Here is a 24,659-nt window from a genome sequence, read left to right as displayed (position 1 = left end):
CCAGCCCTCTCCCGCAAGGCTTCAGCCGAAGCCCTGTCCCTCCCCCCCACCCTCCCACCCTCCTTCCCCAAAAACAGGGCTATGGGACACAAAGTCCCGGCGATGGAGTTGAGATCCAGCTTCCTCGACCAGCCCCCGGTTGGACATACATAAACTAACTTCTCATATAAAATGATAGAGGTAAGCAAGGGTCGTGCTGTATGTAATCATCCTCTTTTCTTTTTTTTCCCCCCTGTTATAATAGTAGCTAAGTCAGCGGTCAACAATCATTAGTTGAGTGAGTGTAAGTATGTTTTCGCGGCAGCCTCTGAGGTGAAGTATCGTACTTGATCTTTGTTGATCACTTTCAATTTGGCTGGATTTAGTAAAAATGCCTGTGCCCCTTTATTCCTGTATGGAGTGATCAGTTGGCGTAGCTGCCATCTAGCCTCAACTGTAAGTGGGCAATAATCTGGTCTCACAAAAAATTCAATGCCCTTGCCTGTCTTCTTACGATCAGGGCGGGCCAGATCATAAAGAGCCTCCCTTGCTAAAAAGTTGCTGACAAAGATTAATATTGCTCTAGGGCATGTATTGCTAGACCCGGGTCTAGTGCGGGGGGTAAGGGGAAACCTGTGGGCCCTCTGTATTTCAGATTTCCAATTCCAGTCTGTTAGTGTTGGGAAAGCTTCTGTAAATAGTTCAATAATGAATTGCCGCACCTCAGCCCCTTCAGCCCCCTCTGGAATATCAATAACGTGTAAGTTGTTCCGGCGGAGTCAATTTTCCAAGTCCGTTAATTTCCAGAGTGTGTCGTCTTTTGTAGCTTGTAAGCACTCAGTGGTAGCCTGTTGGGTAGCCAGTTCGTCCTCCAACGATGATATGTGAGTCTCGGCTTCTGAGAAACGAGTAGTGAATTCGGTGCAGGATTTTTCAATTCTCCTGACAGAGTTTTGTAGTTTGCGATATGCACCTTGCATGCGCTGGCCCTCGGTTCTAGTTTCTTCCCTATGGCATGAATGCTTTGATAAATATCCGCTAATGATATATTTTCAAGATTGACCGTACTACTCCCAGGCATGGATGTAGGTAGCAGTATTGACATCTCCAAGTTGTGTATTGAAAGAGTAGTCCCAATGTAGGCCCATAGCTGCATCATCCCTTGGGGGGTGAGGATTAGACCTTTGTTCTCTCCCATCTTTCTTCCGTACTGTTTGTGGACTCCTTTTATGTGGCTGGCATGACCTTGATTCCTCTACCGCTTGAATACACCCCCCTAGTGTGCTCATATTGTCTGAAAGTTCATGTTCACCCTCCGAGGCGTCTGAAGTATCGGATAGCGAAAAAAAATCCCCAGAATCAACATCCTTAGCTGCATCCCAAATATTGGAGTTGGCGATTTCTGGGAGGTTAAGTACAGGCTCACGGGAGTGATCGGCTATATTCGTCTGTGCAGCAGTAAGTTCCAACACTGATTGCAATCTCTCTACAGTAAGCAGATCCCTGAGGGGGGTTACTATTGAGGTCAGGGTATTTGCTGGTGATGTAGATAGTGTCCCTGGGTTCAGAATATTGTTAATTGTGTCATCTGTAGGGCTCTGTTGTAAGGATACATTGCTGCGCCCCGTCTTTGTCTTTGGTTGCAACTCACCCTGTTGTGAGTCGTCATGGCAGAGAGTTTCAGAGTCCGCATTCTTTCTAAGCTTTGATTTGCTGGCCAAAAATATGTTAGGAACAGTTTTTTTTACCCCCCCTACCAGGTTTTTCTTTTCAGTCACAGGCAATTCTTTAGTTTTTACCTGTCCACGGCCCCCAGTTCTGGGCGAGTTCTCGTTGCCAGCAATTCCGTCGTTCCCATTGTTTCCAGCTTCAGCAGGACCGCGGGTTCTGCCGCGACCAGCGCGAATCGGCATCCTGGTCTCGTTCCAGTCGCCTCCGCCTCCGCCTCCGCCTCCGCGGTGAAACAGCCTCGAGGGACGCCAAACAGGTAGGCAAAATCGCCACGAAATTGCCGAAGGGATAGTGCACAATCTAAATAGCCAAAGCATCCCGTTGAGATCGCAAAATAATTCTGATGTTTGGCCACAGGAGGGGGAGATTTAGTTAGAACCCAGCCAGCGCCACATTTACAGCCGGGAGCCGAGAAGCTGTAGTCTCACTCAGCCGATACGACCGGCCGCCATCTTGCCCATCCATATTAAAACGTAGATTGTTGCTATAGATGGACCGCATTCTATGATCTCTGAGGTAAGCAGAAACAGCTTTATTGACATTCATCCCAGCTTTCTCAATCAGAGGACAGAATTGATTTGACCACTTCCATTTCTGTCTTTGGCATATATTAGAGTATACAAAGACAGTTTGAGGCAAAAGCAACATCAACTGTGCAAAGGTGTCCTTCATTTGCATTTCCAGCTCAACCCCGGTCAATGTGCCTAGGTCATTGCCACCACAGTGTACAATCATGAGGTCAGGGGGTTGGAGATGCAAAATGTTTTCAACCAAAGGTATCAATTGGTGCCACTTTAATCCTCTCTGTGGAAACCATTTAATATCCACATTTTGCAAACCTAGGTTTTTGTCAATATATCTGTATTCAGCATTCCTTTTGCACCAGAAAACATAGCTGTGCCCTACGATCCATACAGTAACCATTTTGAAGGGATGTCTGGAAGGAATCAAAAGATGTCTGCAGCTGATGTAGCCCAAGTAATTAACAGTGGCTGAGGTGAATGCAAGTATTCTACCCATCACTTTTTTGTATACTTTAGTGTATCACCCCAAGTGGGATGGGTATGCACAGACCTGGGTCCTGTGCGAACTCTGTGATTTAGAATCAAACTATACCCTGCTGATGAGCCCATAAGAAGAGTGAAGTTGATCCTGGGGTGGTTGCATTTCGGCTCAGGGAGGACCTGGCTTGGCAGTTCATGCTGGACTGTTTCTACTTGAAGAGAATCAAGACTGATTTGCACATAGCTGGGTCCAAACGGAAGTGACATGGTGTGACAAATAGTAATGGAGTGCGATGCGGTCGGAGTAATTACCAGTGGCTGAAATTAATTCAAGCATTTGATTCATCATTGTTAAAAATACTTTAGTGTGCGCACACAGCCGGCTTAGTTAGCAAGATGCATGTATACAGCAGGCTCAGTCAGTGAGCAGTGTGGACGCAGCAAGCGAGCAGTGTGCACATAGTAGTCTTAGTGAGGTGTTGTGTGCATACAGCAGGCTCAGTCAATGAGTTGCGTGCAAGCAAGAGGCTCAGTCGGCACCCTATGAGAATATAAGAGTCTGTCAGTGGCTTCTGGGAATAGGTTTAGTGAGTGAGCTACATATATGCAGCACGCTTAGTCAGTGAGCAATGTGCACACAGCACAGCGCTCCCACAAAGGTGATGTTTTTGTGGTGGAGCTGGTTTCACCCTCCTCCCTTTGTTTAACTTGAGGAGCTCTCGAGGCTGGAATGAATTATAATCAATTAAATGTTTGACACACCTGTAGGTTTAGCTTGTCTGCCTGAGGTGTGAACGTCCTTGTTTGTTACCACTCGGCGAAGTCATTAAAATGCGAGGATCCTCTCTGGGGCACTCAAATATATGAAAACCTGCCTGGATCTCAGAGGCAGGGCAGCTCTCTCTGGCATATAATCCCTCCATCACTCCCTTCGATAACCAGACCTCTTAGGGCAGCCCCTCTCGGTCACTGGAATCTCCGCCTCCCATCAGGACTTGGAGCTTCTTAACTCACTGCTGCTCATAGTGATCTCTGACCCCAGTTGTGCAGTGCTGCTCATGGGCTCCGCATCCTCTCCAGACAGCTCCCTCTATCTGTCCTCCTTGAAGCCTACATATGTGCCAACAGGTACTGGCAGCTCTTCCTCCATTCTGCGCTCCTTCTCACACCTAGTACTTACCATCCCTCCTGCTGCTCCTGCCTCACTGTCCAGGGGGTTGAGGGAAGTCCCCTCACCCATGAATGCACCTCTGATTCCCAACTAAGGTCAACCCTTTCAGCTTCTGTCCTCTCTACATCTAGCATAACGTGTTATGCTTGGGATCTTTCACCCCTCCCTAGCCGGCTCTTCCTTTCTTGCCACAGTGGGGCTCTGCTTATGATAAAGTTCCCTAACCTTTCACTGATCCCTGCCACTGCCTTGAGCTCTCCTTCCCTCTTCCCAATCAGAGGCAGTGCAGCTCAGGATGAAGTTTGATGACCTCCTTCTTGATGCAGGAGGCTTTGGAAGGTTTCAGGTCTTGATTTTGCTTTTCTTGGGCTTTGCCCGAACCATCGTCCCTCTCAACTTCCTGCTGAACAACTTCCTGGCTGCGGTGCCCCCCCACCACTGTGCCCTCTCTGATCAGGGTGAGTTTGGGAACCTCACAGAAGAGGATCTGCTCCTCATCAGCATCCCCAGAGAGCCAGATGGGACCTTCAGCTCCTGCAAGATGTACAGAGAGCCCCAGTGGCACCTGCTGGAGAATGCTACCTGGAAGCAACCCCATGACTACATAGGGGGACCACTCAACACTTCATCCTGGGGACCACTCAGAACCTCCACCTGGGGACCACCCAATCACTCAACCTGGGGACCAGCCAACAACTCTCTCTGGAGACCACCTAACAACAGCACTGTGGGACCAACCAACACCTCCAACTGGGAATCAACCAATGCCTCCTCCCTGCTGAGCTGCCAGCATGGCTGGGCCTACGACCACTCACAGTTCACCTCTACGATAGTCACACAGGTAAGAGATGATTAGATGCTAACTGTTATCATATAGTCAAATTAAGGGTGAGATTGTGAGCAGTAAGGTCAATAATGTGAGCATAACAGCTAAAGTCTGAATTAAAAAGTAACACTGCCTGAGACACTAAGGACCTGATTACAATGTCGGGCGGAATCACTTCCGTCTGACACTGCATCGGTCATGGGACCCACCGACACCCAGTCGGCGGTCCCGACCAGCCCATTATGATGTGACCAAACACTGTTCGATCACGATCTTATATATTACAATGGGAGCATGCATTCCGGCCTTAAACCTCCAGAATGCATGCTCCCATTCTAAAATGGGAGATGCAGTTCATCCCTGCACCCTGTGGGAGGCACCACAAGGTGCCTGCCACAAGTTAAAGGGATCAACAGGGGTGCGTACTTGGCCTCCACCCAGAGGCTGTACAACAAAGGGGGCCCTGTTAGACACCTTCCGGCATGGTTTTCATGTCAGATGGACCAGCCTGGATATCATGTCGTAAACCATCATTGTAATCTCAAGGGTGGAAAGGCCCGCCTTTAAGATTATTGACTGCATTCCGACTGGCGGACGGGCTCTTTAAGCCCGTCGAAAGTCAGCCGGAATGACTGGTCAGATTCCTTTCAGACTGCCTCCATTATATTGAGGCGGTAGGAACGGAATCCGAACGGCACATTACGATGCGATTCTAAAGGCTCCGACTGATGGTCGCATTGTAATCGTACCCTAAGTCCTTGTTGAACGTACTGGAATGATTTTACCGCATGGTAAATTCAAATATAGTTTCTACTCCATGTGTCTTGCGATTGCAAGCAAAATCCCTTGAAATAAGGAATTACTGTGTGAGGCTGATTTTGCAGAGGTATAATAGCACCAAATTCCATGCAGCTATCCCATGCAGTTTTACTGCATGCATTTGCCACCTCTTTCGAGCATGTGGTAAATGTCAGTGAGAGCTGAAACATGGGGTAGTGGTGAGTGAGGGGGTAAAGGTAGAGAGTAAAAGAGATAAGGGGACATTTTAACCGGTGGAAGCACGCTTCCCCTTGTTGGAAATAAAAAGTGGCAATAGATGTAATTGCTGCTGCAGCAGAAGTTATGTGATTTTTCCATTCAGAATCTTTGGCTCAGTTTCTTCCAAACCTGGTAAATCAAGGTGCAGAAAAACCCTAACCCTTAATAATCAGGCAGAGCAAAAGTAACGCATGCAAACATGCATTCATTTCACTCTGCTTCACTGGGAAGACACCTTAAATGCCCAGAATGAAGATAGACGGTGTGACACCAGAAAATAATGTTTGAAGAGAAAAAACATGAATTGAAGGATGAGACTGCATGAAACTGCTAAGCCTGGCCAAGAGTGAAACTCATGCTCAATGAACGAGGTCATACTGAAAGGAATGACATGTACACCCAGTGAGTGAGACTGTAATTCAAAGAGTGAGATTTATATTTAATGGGTGTGGGATTGACGCCTTTTCCAAAGAAAAGAAAGCTGAGATCTGTTCACGTTTTACGATTCTGAAAAGGCCCAGACATGATGCTCAAACAGAACGTTTTTTAAACTATCTGCATTAATGTTTAAATGGCCTTTTTGTCATTGTTTACTTCCATTAAGGGAGCTCCAAAACACATTTTAAAGTGTTTCCTTCTTTCATCTACTGTTTAAAGTACATACTGATAAGGGGAAACATTTCTGACCTTAGATGATCTTTCTAATTATTGGAGGAGCAGGGAGATTAAAGTGCTGGTCATGACGCTATAAACCCAGCCAGCTGGCAACCTTAAATGAGTGAGACTCTGGTACAAGGGGTGAGACTTGTATCCAACGGGTAATACTGTGCTCAGCAGAGTGATAATTGTATAATTGTATTCAATGGGTGAGATGGTGGTCCAAGAATGAAACTTATATCCAACAGCTAAAACTTGTTCCAGGAATTAGAGTCAGGCCCAATTCATGTAACTTTGTATAAAAGAGAGAAACCCCCAAACATTAACAGAGGCAGGGCTCCTGGAAGTGGCATTCGCACCTATTGAATATGATAGCGCTCCAAGGGGTTAAACTCAAACCCATGACTGAGATGCTACTTCAAGATGAGAGATTCACTCCCAATGAGGACAGCTGCACTGGACACCCATTGTCTAAGACTGTACTCCAAGGACTGAAATTCCCACAAAATGAGTGAGGCAGCAGACAAGTGACATGGACTCGTAATCATAGCATCAGACTGTAGAACGTGGAGAAGTGTGGCTCAATGGTTAGAGCGGCAGACCCTGATGCAGAGGTCTGGCCCGGGACCAGGGTTCAATTCCTGCCTCGGTGGGTCTTGAACTCATAATTCCTCGACCTGATTTTGCGCCTCGGTGCCTATTCTAATCATGGGTCCCTCATGGGTCCCACACTGCAACTCTGGGCAATAGCTTGCTTAATCTCCACAACAGCCCCAACAGCACTGGGATGCCTGGCTTCACTCTGGGGGTGCCCGGGAGTGGACATTTCACAGGGAAAAGCCAAGAAGAGTTCCCTAGCGTTATGAGTATGAGTACAGCGCTGGGAAACCCTGAAATGGGGCAGCTGTGCGCTATATAAGTGCAAACACATTTACATTTATAACGTCCTGTTAATGTTTTTAAAGTTTGGACATCACACTGTCAGCTGTAGAAACATCAAGGATTAAGACTCTGTGACTGTGCTGCTAGGATTGCCTGAGCTTTCAGGAGTGAGACTCATACCCAGTGAGTGAGTCGTCATACCTAATGAGAACCCTGTGCTGATTCATTCATACTCAAAGCCCTTGTTCACCATGTGTCCAAGGCCAAATACTTGTGACAGATTTCATTCTGGGAGGCAGTAGCTAAGCAACCAGTAAAAAAACAACGTCAATATGGATGCCAAATTCTCCCGAAATCCCAGACACTGTTCTGGCATTGTTCATGAAAGAACTGGCAAATATTAAGGATACAAAACCAAAGGGGATGATGAACGGAGTGTTGAACATTGCAAGCACTCACCCCCAGTTATCTGATCTGGATTTAATCCGCCACCCCAGTTCAGACATGGCCATATGCAAATCAGTCCGACCCTGTGCCTCATGGGAACAGTCCAGCCCGAACTGCCATGCCATGTCTTCCCTGGACTGCAAACAAGCATCCTCGGACCAGTTTCCGGCTAATTAGCCGTCATCAGCCAGGCTAGCTTGAATCCGGTGGCAAAGTGAGCAAGGGACGCACGTCTGGGCATACCCTGCCAACTTAGGGCGAACAAAGCGGTACAAAAGGGGGTGGTGATGGACAGAGCATGAGAACCAATCAAACACTCACACCCAGTCAACAGATCTACTGCTAACCCTCAGCGAAGGACTACGCTATGCTTGCGTAGTTTGCGTAGTTTGAGCAACTACGCACTATGCGAATTGCACGTAGCACAGTGCAAAAACGCGTAGCGTAGCGGTCATTTTTTGCTTGGTCGGGGCCCTCAACGTCAAGTTGGCGACCGCGAGCGAGCAAAATAACATCCCGGCGAGACTTTTTCCTCGTTCGCGATCGGCAACATCAAGTTGCCGATCGCGAGCGTGAAAAATAAACCTCCTGGCGAGATTCTCAACGCGGGGAGGTCAGGTTTCTCATGGCGAGTGGTCGTGTATGCACGCGACCGCCCGCGATGAGAAACTACCAGTCCGCGTTGAGAAAGCTGCAGTTCAAGTACAAATCTACTCGAGTGGCTGAAAACGACCGCTTGCACTGTGCAAGATGCCGTTTGCAATGATTGCACACTGCGGACATGCATCCGGCACTGTGCAATCAGTGCGAACAGCATTTTGCACAGTGCACTACGCAGTTCGCGTAGCTTGCGTAGTGAGAAGTGCACTTTGCTTAGCTACGCGTAGCGCTACTAGGCGAACTACGCCCAGGGTTAGCTACTGCCCACTCCTGTGTATATGCATGTTTTAGGTGAACGGGAACGTAGTTGGAAAACGCAGGAAAAATTATACTTTCTCCCCTGGGGCACTCAATTTCAAATATAAGCTGCGGCCAATCTTGTTCTGCTAACCGGAAGTCATAACCAGATGATAAGTTTTTTCAAAAAAGAGCTTTAACTTTCCTGGGCTTGTCCCCCTCCAGCAGGAGTGTTATTTCATATAACTTATGTGGGACGCTCACCCTGGTGTCTGGTGATTTCACCTTGAGGTAATCATTCAACTCCGCTGTCACGAGAAATTCCTTCAGGTTCAGGCAAGCTATTGTTACTTCTGCCACACTGTCTAGCATCGTCAGAGTCCATTCCACGCTCAGAAGTTGTGTCCTCAGAATTCTGGGCATGTCTGATTTTCAGACCAGCAACTTTCTTTTTCTTAAATTGAGGTTTTGGATTTTGCTTATCTTCTTTTTTAGAAGTAAAGTCTTGAGCGTGCTGCTTGTTTCTGGACTATGTGTGCTCCTCTCTGTGTTCTGAGCCTTTCTTCGAGCCCTGAAATGAACAAGAGGATTGTGTATCAGTATCCTGATACCTGTCAGGTTTTCAAATATCGTCCCTATTACTAATGTTGTACCTCTTTTCAGAGTGCTCCTGTTGAGGAGACCTACCTCAGGACTGAGATCTCTTGTCTTTAGAATTTTCTTTTTTATCCCACTTCTTTTTAGAAGAAGTAGGTGTCAGCCATGTAGTTGAGGTTTCAAAGCTTTTCCCCCCAATCTATCCCTGCCTAATTCTGCATAGGCAGTGTCAATTATTTTGGGTAGTTCATTCTCCTGTTCTAATGGAGCGAACTCCCTTAGCCGTTGGCGGATTGCCACTGATGCTGCTTCCCCTTTAATGTTAGCTAGCATTATTGCTGATACCTGATCGTAGTTGTTTAACCACTTCATCCCTAAATTCGGGAAAGTTCTGCTCCATATTCATTTTGTATTTGTCTTAATACATCTGGTACTAGTGCTAATGAATGAATACCATGTGTTCTGGTATATATGGCAGCAAAGACTGTACCCCATGAGGTGTAATCTTCTAACTGTGGTGTAATCCCCATGGGCAAACAGATTGTTAACATTCTGTGTTTTTAAAATGGTGTTGTATTTGGAAATACTGCTTCTAACTGGGTTATTTTCTGAGCTACCCAGAAAGGAATTTGTTCACGTTTTGTGGGCACTATGCCCATTACCGCGTGTAATGTTTGTTGGGTAATTGTAGTACCTGAGCTCTGTGTTGGAGCTGCAGTAGGTGTGATTACTGCTGGTTGTACTGCGAGTGTCCTCAAGACAAAATGGTCATGTTTCGGTAGAGTTTTATCAACTCTTTGTGTTGAACAGGTAGTTCATCCTGTGACATTGTGTCAATGTCAGGATGTGGTGCATAGGTCGCTAATATCGGCCATGTTGCTCCTGGAATCCCTAAAGGACCAAGCCTTTCTCGTGTTTTTATGTGGGGTAGGGCGCCATTAAACCAGAAAATATGTTCCTGGAAAGTAAGCGGAATCTCAGTCTCCTCAAAAGGAGTGTGGACCGCTGGAATGTCATCATGTGTGTAATAATGAAAAGTTATTGCTGCAGCATCGGCTGCTGGGAATATAACCCATGAGTAGGATACCTCTGTTTTGAAATCTTCGTGTGCCTCGACCCAGTGTTCTCTAGTCTAGATGACCTTACAGGGACTGACCCCGCCCCACTACCATGGTCAGATCACTTCCTGATAAACCTTTCTTGGTCACCACAGACTACCAGACCTACGACGCAATCTACCTGGGCCCTTGGTCGCTCCTGGAACAAGCTCCCCTTAGAGAAATGGTCCCATGAGCTGGAAAGGACTAAACCTATCTTGAACCCGTGCCCGGTCAAAACCAACGAGGATTTTCTGAGTTGGATAGAGGAGTCACTTAACGTTGTCCTCCCAAAGACCAGGATAAAAAAGACTGTTGGGCCCCACAAATCCCCATGGTTCTCTCCTGAACTGCGCACCTTAAAGCAGCGCTGCAAAGTTAAGGACAGACAATGAAGGAAAGACTTTCTACCCTCCAAAAAGCTGGATTACAGGGTAGCCATCCTTGCCTATAAAGCAGAACTAAGAAGAGTCCAGGCATCCTATTGCGAGGGTAGGATTCTAGCAGGGGCCAACTCGCCCAAAGAAACCTTTAATATTATCAAAAAACTACTCAAAGCCCCCCCCCCCCATGAATAGCTCCCGACCCTTATGGCCAACGGTGCAACAAACTTGCCGAGTATTTCAACAGCAAGGTTCAGCATATCTTGGAATCCCTTCCATGTAAGGGTGATGAAGGCAACTCCTCTCACCCTCACACAGACTCCTACCCTGGCCCCTTGAACACATTCTCGAGGCCTTTCCCCCCTTGTCTCAGGAAACTCTCCTCACCGTGGTAAAGAGCGGTTCTCCTATTGATCCAGCATCACTTAACATTCTGAAACAGGTCACTTCAATAATAGCCCCCAATATGACAAATCTGATTAATGCCTCACTGTTCACTGGAATAGTTCCCATTAAATGGAAAGGGTCGAGGGTTAAAGCTCTACCTAAGAAGCCCAATCTGGACCCGGCAGACTTGGGCAACTACCGCCCCATATCCCTTCTGCTAGCAATAAGCAAGGCAGCAGAGAAACACGTCAATCAGACCCTCTACAGATTCCTTGAAACCCACAACCTGCTCCACTCCTCTCAAAAGGTTTCCGACCGTGCCAAAGTACCGAAACAGCACTACTGACAGCAGTAGAGGAAAGCAGGAAAATTCTTGACTCAGGAGGTTCGGCAGCCATACTACTCCTAGACCTGAGCGCCGCATTTGATACGGTGAATCATTCGATTCTGATCCGGCTTCTCAGGAGTATAGGAGTAAATGGCACGGCGCTTCATTGGCTATCCTCTTTCTTGGATGGTAGATCCTTTCAGGTTTTTGAAGAGAACATTGCATTTCAACCCACCTACCTGCTGAGTGGTGTGCCGCAGGGCTCGTCACTCAGCCCTACTCTTTTTAATGTTTATATGGCCCCTTTGGCAGCCATAGTAGCACCCTATGGAATCTGGACGATTGCCTACTCCGACGACAAGCACACCTAAAAACCCATACCCTCTATACCTGCCTAGAGGACATTTCTAACTGGATGGACGCATCCCAGCTCAAGCTTAACAGAGGAAAAACCGAGATTATGATACTGGCCAATATCCTTAGTTTTAAACCCAGTTCCATGTGGCCCCCCAGCATGGCTCCAGCCCCGGTCCCGAAGTTAGAAATTAAGAGCCTGGATATATGGTTGGACCAGGACTTGAGCTTTAGGACGCAGGCTAGGAAGACGGCAGCCCTCTGCTATGGCCTACTCAGAATGGCTCAAAAGGTTCTGCCTCTCCTCCCCTCCGAAGCTAGGAAAGTGCTTGTCCAATCACTCATACTCTCGAGACTGGACTATGGGAATGCTGTGTACTTGGGCGCCCCCAGCTCAGCTGATAACGAAACTCCAATCGGTTCAAAACAGCACCGCCAGACTTCTGACTGGAACCACCAATAGACTATCAGCAAAACCTGCTCTTTGTTCCCTCCACTGGCTCCCAGTGCAGGAACGTATTAGATTCAAGGCCTTGTGCCGAGTACATAAGTCAATGCAGGGAATTGGCCCACCCATTAACTCTACCATGATAATTCCTTATAAAGCCAATAGGAATCTCCGGTCATTATCTAGCAGAGATCCCTAGGATCAAGAGGTCCAGAAGTGGCAGTCGGCTATTTCTTATAACGCCTCCAAACTCTGGAACTCTTTACCTTTACACCTTCGCACAGTTTCCAACCACCTGGCTTTCCGTAAGCAATTAAAGACCATGCTGTTTCCTTAGCTTCTGTCTCCTCTGTGTCAGTTCGCAGAGCTGGGATGCTTCCGGGTATCCATGCACTCTACAAATGTCCTTCCATTCCATTCCATTCCTCTATCACGAATATTACTACACCTCCTCTGGATTGTATCCCATGTTTGAGTAGTTTAACTGTTAAAGTTTGTCTTACTTTGGGTGTAATTTCTATTGCATCCGCATCGACCTCACCAGTCTGATTAGGTCCTTGGTTTAAAACTCCTTCCTCATCCGCCATCGTGTTTAAGACACAGAATAATTGTCCAAGGAAAGGGTAAAAAAGGTGTTATGCACAATTTTGGGACGTAGTCCTTTCAAGCTTGAATAACCAACAGCAAATACATAGGATATCTCGCCTACTCAGCTGTGGTGGAGTTTTTGCCCACTTACTCCAGACGTCTCTGGGTTTTGTAAGTAGGATCTCTAAGAATAAGCACGACTGAACTACTCAGTTTCTACTGTTTGAGTAAGTGCGCCATCAATATACCACGTTGGGCGCCATGTAGTGTAGTCCTAATTGTACCCTGTCATGCAGGACCTACGCTGGCTACGGATAACATATACTGTGGGCCTGGTGGCAGACTGACTCTGTGCACCCCCACCGCATATGTTTGGCCATGGTTTGCATTAGCTAGCTTGCAGTTCTGTTTTCAGAGATATTCGTTTTTGACAACCTTAGAGCACAATAATCTCAGACTCGTGGGAACAATATACTACTTTTCACCCAGTCACTCGTGCATGCTTGTTTTTCTCAGAGAGATACATTGAAGAAACGGTTGAGCGTTCTTACAATAAGAATGTATTGTACCGTTGTTCTTCTCATGTAGAATAAGTGCGCTGTTACAACTGTAACACAGTAGCAGAGATATAGAACCAGCAGTACAGTGAATAAAAAGGAATAGTATTGTTCTACCATTTTTCAATAGTCATGAACACATATATGAATATGAAATTAATTTATAAAATAATGTGCGTACTCCTAAGATGCCTGACTAGATGTACCTAAGTGTACCTAGCATGTGAGTAGGTGCTACAGAGCCTAAGCCTAAGAGCCTATGAGCCAAGAATCTAAGAGCCAAGAATCCTGCTGGGCTTTAGTTGGAACCCCATACCTGAATAGTTAGAGTGTGGGACTTCGTCCTGGACATGAGATGGACACCCCGCAAGGGATCGTCAGATGACTGTCAGCTGGAGCGATGGCATGCTGGAGCCGCTGCGTCTCTGGTCAGTGTGTCGGTCTTGAAGTCTCGGTTCCCTCCTGCTTTCTGATAGCAAGAGGTACTGTATTTATACAGTCTATGTATGTGTGTTACCCATTCTGCAGTATGAGGATGACGTTGGGGATTAAACCTTGTGCGTCGATGGGAGAGGTGAAGTATACCTCCTGGAGAGTGTACTCATTAATTATTCATATGTGCGAAGGATGACATCTTAGCAATATCGATTGGGAAAAACCCACCCTCGGCATGGAACTAGGTGAAAGGTTTAGTCCATAAAAGGCTGCAGTCCTTATAAGGCGTGATGTCGCTATAAAGCATTATGTCCTTATTTGGAGTTCTGTCCTTATAAGGCTCGTTCATATGAAATAACGGGAGCTGATGTAGGGAAAGTGTACAATGTTTCCTGGATTTATATTAGGGTACCAATATGAAATATAACAAACCGGAGACATGAATTTTTCAACAATAAACCCTTTCTAGTGCTTAAAAACCTATAGCCCAAATTGGGATAACTGGTCACCCTTGACAGGGACAAAGTCAAAGTTTGAGTCCAACTGCGGTGAAGCTCCAGTTCGATACACTAAGTGGGAAGCCTCAGTCAAAATTTTACCTTCGAACTAAGGGGCCAATTACAATGTCGGGTGGAGGTGGACCGTCCGACAGACTGGTTCTCGGATGCCATTGTTCCGAGTGACGCATTATGATGCCCAAAACCCATTGCTTACTGACAGACTCAGTTATTCCGAATCCAACTGGATATTCCGATTGGGAAGCCATCGGAAACATTGAATGAAGCCCTTTGGAGCCCCTTCAGAGTCCAAAACTGCCGCCCCATTGCGGAGCGTATTTCCTATGCGCCAAATCTTTCGAGCCAACCACCTCATCAAAGCAGGCGAAAGGGGAGTATTTCAACCCCGAATCTTGTCACACCCTTCCTGCGACCGATACTGTGCAGCTATGGAATCCATTGCGCATTTCATTCCTCTACTATACATCTATGATGAATATTACAACCCCAACCAACACGGTCGTCGCCGCCGGTAAGTAAGACACCTACCCCTGCAGATTAACGTAACTACTCAGCGAAAGTCAATACAGTAGAAAGTGTTCCGTAGCATGTTGTGCACGGCAAATGAGAGAATATCATCATCAGGTAAGTACAGTCAGACTGCCTAATCATGGTAGAAAAACATATTTTAAGTTGGAACAGGAATGCCCATAGCTACATATATGTATGTATAATGACATGAATGCATGAGTACACTACAGCACACAACGAAACATCGCAGGGCAACAGAACTTCATGGTACTCGCAAACGTATGTTCACAGAGACATATGCACTTGCACCATGCCCACACCTACATGCATCCTTTCCCAAGGCAAAATCCAAATATCTGAAATGCATACAAAGACCACAACTTATGTCATAGGAAGTCACATTGCAGGAGATGACATCATTTATCCTAATTACCTTCCCATTTCCCAAACACTGTAGCAAGAGGCACATTATCTAATCTGTGTAGCTTGAAAATCAAACCAACAATACGTATAAACCACACAGGAAAATGAAGCCAAATTATATGGCTGATCAACCAAGTAGTAATACAATCCATCCACTCAATCAGATGGTAAACCTAGGCCTAGCGTATTTACTATCTCACACCTCACTTTACCTGATGCACCATTTGTTGACTGATCAATACATGTCTATCAACAACAAATTGACTACTACAGTCTAACCTGTCCCGCCACTCCCCCATCAGCCCAATCGTACAGTCACATATTCTGCATCCTGATGCGTTCAGCAGTGCCCGAGCAGGTATCCACTAAAGCCTGCATCCACCATTATCTCAGCCTCACCGCAGGGCACGTAGCCAGGTCATCATAGGGAATCACAACTAGAATGAGATGTTGCATGTGTCGAGAATAACAACATGTGAAGGATCCAGCACAGTTCCAGAGCAGGACCCAGGCAGATGAATCCCTTACATAAAACCCCTAGCATGCACCTAGGTCTTCTAGCACGCACACCCAGCTCAAATACATTGGGACACTACTTTCTTGAGCACCCTATGCTTTTCCAGGCCAGGTCTACACCCCCCTGGGGGACCTGTGCCATTTACCCACCATTGTTCACTGAGGCTAGCCAGCAGGGCATGGTATAGGATACCTACATATACAGTCAGGACATGGTATCAAATTATCCCACTTGGAGCCAAAGCACTCAAAAAGGGACAAAGTGATAACAGTCCACACAGAGCAGGCATCAAATCTTCAGGTAAACAAAGGATGGTTCATCATGCAAAACCTTGGAGAAGGAAGACACATATCTCCAAACTAAAACAAGTTCTCACATATAAAAGAGAGAGACAGGGAAATGTGTTTGCAGGTACAATGAATGTCTCTGCACAAAAGTCACAACTTCAAGACATTTCATCATCCAAACCAACACCTTCTATCAGATCATCATCATGTCCTGGACACAAATTGAAATGGATGTAAATCATCTTTAATCAAGTAGGCAATGCATATCTGGTCAGATGGGCATAACGAACATTCATCATTGAGTCAAGCATACCACAACAGGAGCATATCGAACAAAATTGAAAAACACGATAACCACAACAAGATAGAAGATCACAGCGGGATCATGGGCATTTAGAAGGTCAGCAACCCTCATACCTCACAGGCCACCGATGGGGAGTGAGACCGTGGTCTCTAGTACGATAGCCATTTTAAACAATAGGCATTGAAGCATATGTTAACTCTAAAAGACACCCCCACATGTGAACAAAGGAGGAAATGTCCTGCAGACAGTGCAGCTGCCTCATCTGGCAATGTCCGAACCACCTCTGATAGGTCCATGGCCAGGTGTCTGTGACCCTCACCCTACAAAGTCCTACACCACTCCAATGGCTCTTCATGTAACAAATCATCCTACAGCTTAGCCTGTGGAGGCACGCAACTCACTCCCTGTGCTGCCCATTGGAGAGTTGCTGCGCACAAGTGTTTCAGTGTTGGGACGGCAGTGGCCCAGCAATGCATGCAAATGGCCTGGGGTGTGATGAGCATTTACACAGCCATACTTTCATTGGATACTTTGAAAAACATCATCTGCAGGAATATCCCTCTATGCATCCCCTCCAGTGGAAGGAGGTTGAACCAACCCCTCACTGGGCCAAGTACATCTGTAACTCCGCAGCACAGGTTTGCAGCTTACAGCCATGTCGAGAGCATACGTGTCAAATACAAAATAGGTGCATCACATCGTGTGCACAGAGGGCAGGACACTAACATTTGCGCTCAGAAAGCTGAGGTGAGACACGCCCTGAGCCAGAGGTCAAATTGAATGGACAGGATATCGGTAGTGCCCAGTCTATTCTCACTCCTCTCCCGTGGAGGGCTCATAATATATCAGTGACACATAGCCAGCGAGCAGGTGACAGTGGCTCATTCTTCATGTGCTCAAACACATCAATAAATAGGATAACCAGTCTCTGAACTCCGGCCATGAGTTGCAGGGTGTGCCGATTCAGTGTCTGTCACTCTTCACCTGTCCCATCTCAGCCAATAGTGTGCCATGTGCCAGGAAATGGACCCCTTCAATGTCAGGATCTTCCCGCAACTAGAAAAAAGTAATGTGCTCCCAGATCCTGATTAGATCTCCCACTGAGCTCAAGCCTGTGTCTCTTTATGCTGTCAGTCCCTCCCAACAATGCTTCTATGCAAATGAACCAGGATGTGCAGAATAGGAGAGGGAGAGTACAGGATCATGTCCCACAGTAGCCACAGGCCCTACTAGCCCAAAAGCACACTTTCTCCAGGCTGTCAGCTCTGCAGGGGTGCTGTGCTTCAGGGAGCAGCATTGATCCTGCAATCTCATGTGCCCTGCATTTTGGAAACATGCCCTCTTTGTACAACCGCTTACCAAAAAACGGAACACTGGACATTGCAGTGGTCCTGCCAATTAACATTTCTCTTAAAATGCACAGCCTGGACAGCCTACACTCTGGCAGATGCAGCCTCCAAAGAGACACTTATCATGCAACTATTGCAGAACAACCCTCACAGCATGATATCAAACTCCCTGGAGGTGGCACCTGGCCCAGACAAAGCTATGTGATGCAAAAACACAAGACGCAGGGGATCATTAACTTCTCAGAAAGTGAAATACAACCTTGGCATTTAGCTTGAAGAGTGATAAAAAAAACATCTCTGGATGTAATGGGGATATGGCCCTGCTAATATTCACACATATTTTGCATCATCACAGTCACAGATCCATAAGTGCCAAAAAACATTAGGTTCACGCATCACACTATGCTCATCTGCCATCACCTCTTGGGGAGGATAATCTACACAGAGGGCAAAAATACAACACTTGGCCCAGTTATCACGCACACTCAACACACCCTGCAAATCTGATTGTCTCACAGAGATATCTGGAATGTCCCTGCAGAAAGACTGAATATAGAGCAGCATTTCATCTGCATAAATGGATACTACATGCACCTCATTGCCAAGTGGAACTCACCATGATTAACACCCCTGACAGATTTGTGGCAACGTGGCAACATTGTATGGGCAAAGAGAAGTGGGTAAAGGGGACAGCTCCAACAAGTTCCCCTGCACAATCTAAAAAAGGGTGACACTTGACTTGGGCATTTAGCTTTGCATGAAAAAGACATGTGTGTTGTTGCAGCTGCCATGCAATGTTCACTCTTGACAGAGTGGTAAGCATGCATACACAATCATCGGTATTGAATGCTTTCGCCATTTCCAGCACTAAACAGGCTACATAGGGACATCTTCCCTGGACCAGCTACAACACCCTCTTTTGCATAAGAATGTTGAGCATCGTGGATCTATCTTGGATAGAATCCTTTTGGACACCATGCACTAGATGCTGTTGGTGTACCAGCAAGCGATGCCCACTATTGTACTAAGGATTAACAATTCCTTGCCAGCAGGGACACAGGATTTTGTGGCCATAAGTTTAGCTAGGTTACTTTTGTGGTTTACCAATGTGCATCAAAAAGATTGCTGCATTGCTTGTGGGTGTCTCCAATCACACGAGGTGACTGGAGGGAGATACAGTCACCTGTGTTCAAGTACAAGCTCATAGACATAATCAAGACTGGGCAGGAGGCTGTCCAATGCATGAGTGGTCAACATGGCAGTGCACAGAATCTTTCTGAGTATCTCTTGTACCAGTCAATGGGTTGTTGATCACTGGATGTGCAACCATATCAAGTACAGGTAGATTCAATCCAGTCAGGAATCAGGAAACATCTACCTTGCATTCAGATTAGGGGGAACGCATAGGTCACAACAACACACCGTGAAGGATTCAAGGATGGCTGCCTCACTATTGTGCATCTGGAGGAGGGGATCCCTAATCATAAACATCTGCTGGGTTGTTGTTAACCAACAGAGGAGGCAGGACGGGAGTTGCCCTAACTTATCTCCCTCCGTGTGCATTCTAGTTTGTCATGTTGTAAAGTAAAAGCAACGCAGTTGCTCAATCAGATGGGTGTAGTAAGCATGACTAACATCACAGCCTGCAAAAACAACAAATGATGGACAGAATGCAGAACAATGTCATACATTCACCCCAGTACAGAGATCTGGGCCTAAATCCATCGTTTTTTTGCTCAACATGCCGTTCCAGTTTGAACCTAGCCATATGCAAATCAGTCTTGACCCTGTGCCTCATGGGAACAGTCCAGCCCGAACTGCCAAGCCAGGTCCTCCCTGGACTGGAAACAAGCATCCTAGGACCGGTTTCTGGCATTTCAGCCGTCTTCAGCCAGGTTTGCTTGATTTCCAGTGGCATGGAGAGCAAGGGACCCACGTCTGGGCATACCCTTCCCACTCGGGTGACAAATGCAAAAACAACAAATGATGGACAGAATGCAGAACAATGTCATACATTCACCACAGTACAGAGATCTGGGCCTAAATCCATCGTTTTTTTGCTCAACATGCCATCACAGCCTGAACTGAACCATAGTCTTTTGATGACCTAGTGATGTCTCTGTTCAAAGCAAATCCCAGTGGATATTATAGGGATATCCTCGGTGAGTTCACCCCTGGGTCCCCATCTGACTTTAGCATAGTTGTCTTCATGCAATCTAGTTCCAAAGAGAATCTCTGGGAATAAGATCAAAAGCGGCCTTCAGGAAGCTATGTACAGGTGTCCTTTCGTTAGAGTAGTATATTTCCAACCTATATAGAGGAGTCTGAAGACCTGAGTGATTGTGCTTGTTCTTGCTCTAAACCCAGCTCGATGCTGTGATAAATTGTTAGTTTCCCTCTATCCAGTTATTAGGTTTGGATACAGTCTAATTAGCATAGATCTTTTGTAAAGTGTTGATTAGGCTCATGGGCCTATAGTTAGCAGGATCTTGTCTGTTTCCCTTTTTAAAAGATAATTTCAGCCCATTTCCCTGACTCTGGTAATGGGGCTCTTGCCGCCACAGCCTTGCAAAGAAGATTTATGTAAGGTCCCGATACTGCCTTGTCGTGTCTCAGCAGGTCGCTAGGCATTTTATCAGGACCTGGGGCTTTCCCTGGCTTGACAGTGTCAATAGCCACCATGGTTTCTTCTAAACTAAAATACGGGGCAAGATTTTCCGCTTTGGGCGGATGCAAGGGGGCATGTTGTCTGTATTGAATATTTACTTGTAGGTTCAGTAATGGCCTCCGAGTACAATTTAAAACAATAACTATACCATGTACCTGAATCCAAAAAGATATCCATGCTGGTTCAGCATGTTTTTTTGCCCTTAGCTGGCAGTCTCCAGAAACCTGCATGGTCCTTATTCTTAGCTGCGATGATCAAGCCACCCCCCACGGGATCATCCCAATCTCTTTTTGTGTGTGCTAGTAATTTTTGATGTCTTGCCGTTTTATCCCTTAATGCTTCGATATCATTAGATCTCACAGACACTAGTAACTCACTCTTTGCTTTGCGACAATCACGATCCACCACCACCAGCAACAGGTTGCACGCAGAAGCTGGAACAAGATCACAGCCGACCAGCTCGCGACCTCCCTGAGCATGAACCCTTCCACCAGCGCAACGAACCCAAGCCAGGCGGCCACCAACCTCGCGAAGTGGATCAGCAACTGCACAGACGACCTCGCCCCTCTGAAGACCCCGCCTAGCAGACCCGCTAGCAAGAAAGCCCCATGGTTCACCGATGAACTCAAGAGCTCCAAGAAGAACTGCCGAGCCCTCGAGAGAACATGGCGCAGAGACCCGACACCAGACAACATGACCACCCTCAAGCTCGCCACCCGAAAACACCACCAACTCATCCACGCCACCAAGAAAACCGCATTCAAGGAACGACTGGACAACAACGCACACAACAGCAAGGAACTCTTCACCATCGTCAAAGAGCTCTCCAACCCCAACGCCGGAAAGAACGACATCACCCCTTCACAAGACCTCTGCAACTCCCTCGCCTCCTACTTCCACAACAAGATCGCTGACATACACAACAGCTTCAGCACTCAACCGATGCACTCCACGACCGAACCACCGCCCCCCACCACCACCCTCCGCGCCTGGACCCCGATCAGCACCGAAGACACCGCCCGCACGATGAACTCCATCCACTCCGGATCTCCTACCGACCCCTGCCCTCACCACGTCTTCAACAAGGCCAACGCTGTCATCGCACCCCACCTGCGGGACATCATCAACTCCTCCTTCGACACCGCCACCTTCCCGGAGAGCTGGAAGCACGCCGAACTCACAGCTCTACTAAAGAAGCCATCAGCCGACCCCACCGACCTCAAGAACTACCGCCCCATCTCGCTGCTCCCGTTTCCTGCAAAAGTCATCGAGAAGACCGTCAACAAGCAGCTGGCCGCCTTCCTGAGGAAATATGAATTTTTATGGTCAATTGTGTCCCCTATCTTAGACCCCAACGGCTCCATGTACATGCTACAAGTACATGTATGTTCCCTCCAGTTCCAGCTATGAAGACGCAAATACATGTGCGTCCAACGTCAACATGTCCTCTTTCAGATCCGCCATGAATGGGTCGAATATTCCATTCCTAAGTATGATTGGCCACCGACTTTATATGGTTCACTTTTCACATTTTACAGTTCAGGCGAGTAGGCCCTGAATACTGCCATCAAGCCTTTTCCTGCTTCTGCCTCTGAAATGCTCCAGCTTGGACCTGCATCCGTATCCATGAACTTTGTCCTACTCCCTGCGCGGCCAACGGTGCCTGACGCGGCCTGTTGCCTGCCAAAAAACTGTATTCAGCCTTCAAGTTATCTGCTCCGCTCCTCATCCAATGCATTCCTGTCTAATAGTTTTAGGTAAACATCCTTCCAGCTACCGAGCAAAGGGCCCGGCCTCGCTGTCTTTATGCAAGTAATTCATAGCCCCTGTTACCATGGAAGATTCCTGCCCCCTCGCATCTCATGTAGACACATAGACGCTTGTACATGCACTAACAGTTAGTATAGAATAGATTCCGTCCGAGAGACCTTTCCTTTTGGATAAAACAGTTCCTTAAACAAAGATATTAGATACGATTTGGGATTAGGTTGACCTGACCCCCAGACTTCTGTCTCCACATGTAGAGCTAAATGTCAATTCCCCTTCACCCTTTAGTTGCACGTCAATCACACGTCATGCGGCTGCGCGCGCATTTCTGCCAAACATTTCTGCTGACACTGCAGGATTCTCTTATGGATCCACCCACTTGTGACATCATTTTAAATGACGTTTCTAGTATACGCCTGTTATTACGCCCATTTTCATTACGTATGTGTATTCTTATCTGTATAATCAGCTGTTACGCCTCCTGCATCTGTCTTAATGCAATGCTTTTCATATATATATTGTTACTTGTCAATAATGTATTGCTTATCCCTTCCTGAACCTTCGTGGTGATGGAATAAGATTGCCTGGTTCGAACTATGATTCCTTTGTAAGGAATAAAGCCCTTTTCAGAACCTCTAATACCACGGATTCTGCCTCTTATTTTGACTGAGTTATTCTTACTAGACTTTACCGCATAAAAAAATAGTACAGGTAATTTAAATATTTACCACATAAATTGGCGCCCGAATAGGGACACTTTCTCATCTCACGCGCCGGAGGTGCGTTGCAGGCCCGGTCCCCTGCCACAGCTGAACGGACAAAAACGCGTACCCGCAGGATTTCCTGTATCTCCCTCCGGCCAAGCGGGGGTGACTGAGGCTGCGATCAACACCCAGACGAGGCGGTGAGAAGTGCGAAGTATCCCGACCAGAGCCTAGCTGAGAGAGCAAGATCCGAGGTATACAGAGGCCCACCAGGTTCCGAAGTTTCCGAGTCGAGTCGAGTCCAGTCCGGTCCAGTTCAGTTCAGTTCCGAGGCCTTCCGTTCCGTGCTACCCGGTGAGTACCATTGCTGGGGAGGCATTTAGACGTGCACATTAATTTGTGCCGGTCCTGACGGGTTTGGGTACACAGATCCGGTCTGCACTGTTTTAGCAGTGTATCTGTACTGTTTAGCAGTATATCCAGTATGTTCATGTATATAATCCAGTATTATCTAGTATTAGTATTATGTCAGTAGTTAGTTTTCTCTTAATTATCATTGTTCGTTAAATGTTAAATGTCAAATGTTTTAATGTATTTAAAAATTGTGGTATGAATGAGTGTTCATTATTGTGTTTATTGTATTAATTGTGTTCAAATCCAGTTCAAGTAAGAATCAAGTAGCAAGGTTTAAAGATGCCGTTCTTTTCAAAATTGAGACAGATTAAAACTAGAAAAGGAGTACTCGAAGAAGCTGTTCCCATTCCACCTAGGAACACTCCAGGGTATTTTATGTATCATAAACATGGCTTAGATGCCGTGTTATATCTTGACTTATGGGTGGACTACACCAAGGATCTAGCAGAAAGTCAGAGATGGCCCGCAGCTGGGACATGGGATGCAGATTGCATCATGAGAGTAGAAGAAGAATTATGGAAAAAGAAAGCCAGACAGTCACAGAAAGATGCCATTGAACTATGGCGTAAAGAATCGCATAGGCGCACAGAGAAAGCACTCAGACTGGAAGAGAAAAGTAGGGAGAACTCAAATAAAGCCCGAGAAAATATATTAATTGAGGAAGGTACCCGAGTAAAAACAGAACAAGTAGACAGGCAACGAAACACTCTTATGAATGGTATGTATCCTCTCTTGGCCGAAGGTTTACCTAAGGCCACCCCGGAAATACCGAAAGATTTGCCACCCCCATTACTCCCGATTAAAGCACATCCCAAGACCGCAAAAGATATTTTCCTTTCCTCCTATTTAGACGATGTAGCTCCAGAATATGTTAATGTTCCACCACACACGCCACCTGTCGATGGTGCTCAACGCCGAGATCATCCGCCCCCAACTCCGCAACCACAAACTCCTCCGCAAAATTCAACTTTTCCTGCATCCACAGTTTCTACCTTACATCCCACAAATCCTTTTATGCCTAGCACCTCAGAAGGTGCGACAGGAGGTGCGGCAGCAATTTTCGCCACACCACCATTACGAAGCAAATCGTCTCTTAGGGATTTAGCAAACCAACGTACACCACAAATAGCAACGTCCGACATGTTTAAGGAACATCTTGTAGATTGTAGATATGATCCAGTGCCCGGTAAAAATGACAGAATGCTGCTATCATCACTACGTATACGACGAGCTTCAACGTATTTAACGACATTACCAGGAATGATTAAACATTTAGACAATATATATCGCTTTGTCCAAACAGGGCAAGGCCCTGAAAGTATTGACGAAGCCATGGAATACCAGAAAGTGGATGTACAGAGACTACTGTTACGCTTCTTCATAAACTGCTTA

The 24,659-nt window shown here is 46.6% G+C and overlaps 1 protein-coding gene across 1 annotated transcript in view; it reads left to right on the top strand.

The window, feature by feature from the left end:
- The first annotated feature begins 3,598 nt into the window (after positions 1–3,598).
- The window catches only part of LOC146813683 (solute carrier family 22 member 7-like), a 468,541-nt gene continuing 447,480 nt past the window's right edge, over positions 3,599–24,659 (top strand). The window contains exon 1 of the mRNA XM_085610178.1: positions 3,599–4,726. Within this exon, the coding sequence (XP_085466304.1) occupies positions 4,181–4,726 (546 nt within the window). The 5' untranslated portion in view covers positions 3,599–4,180. The remainder of the gene's footprint in view (positions 4,727–24,659) is intronic.

Source organism: Triturus cristatus, chromosome 6, assembly GCF_964204655.1.
Source record: "Triturus cristatus chromosome 6, aTriCri1.1, whole genome shotgun sequence".
Taxonomy (NCBI): domain Eukaryota; kingdom Metazoa; phylum Chordata; class Amphibia; order Caudata; family Salamandridae; genus Triturus; species Triturus cristatus.
Note: the sequence above shows the minus strand (reverse complement) of the source record. Positions and strands in the feature narration are given on the sequence as shown.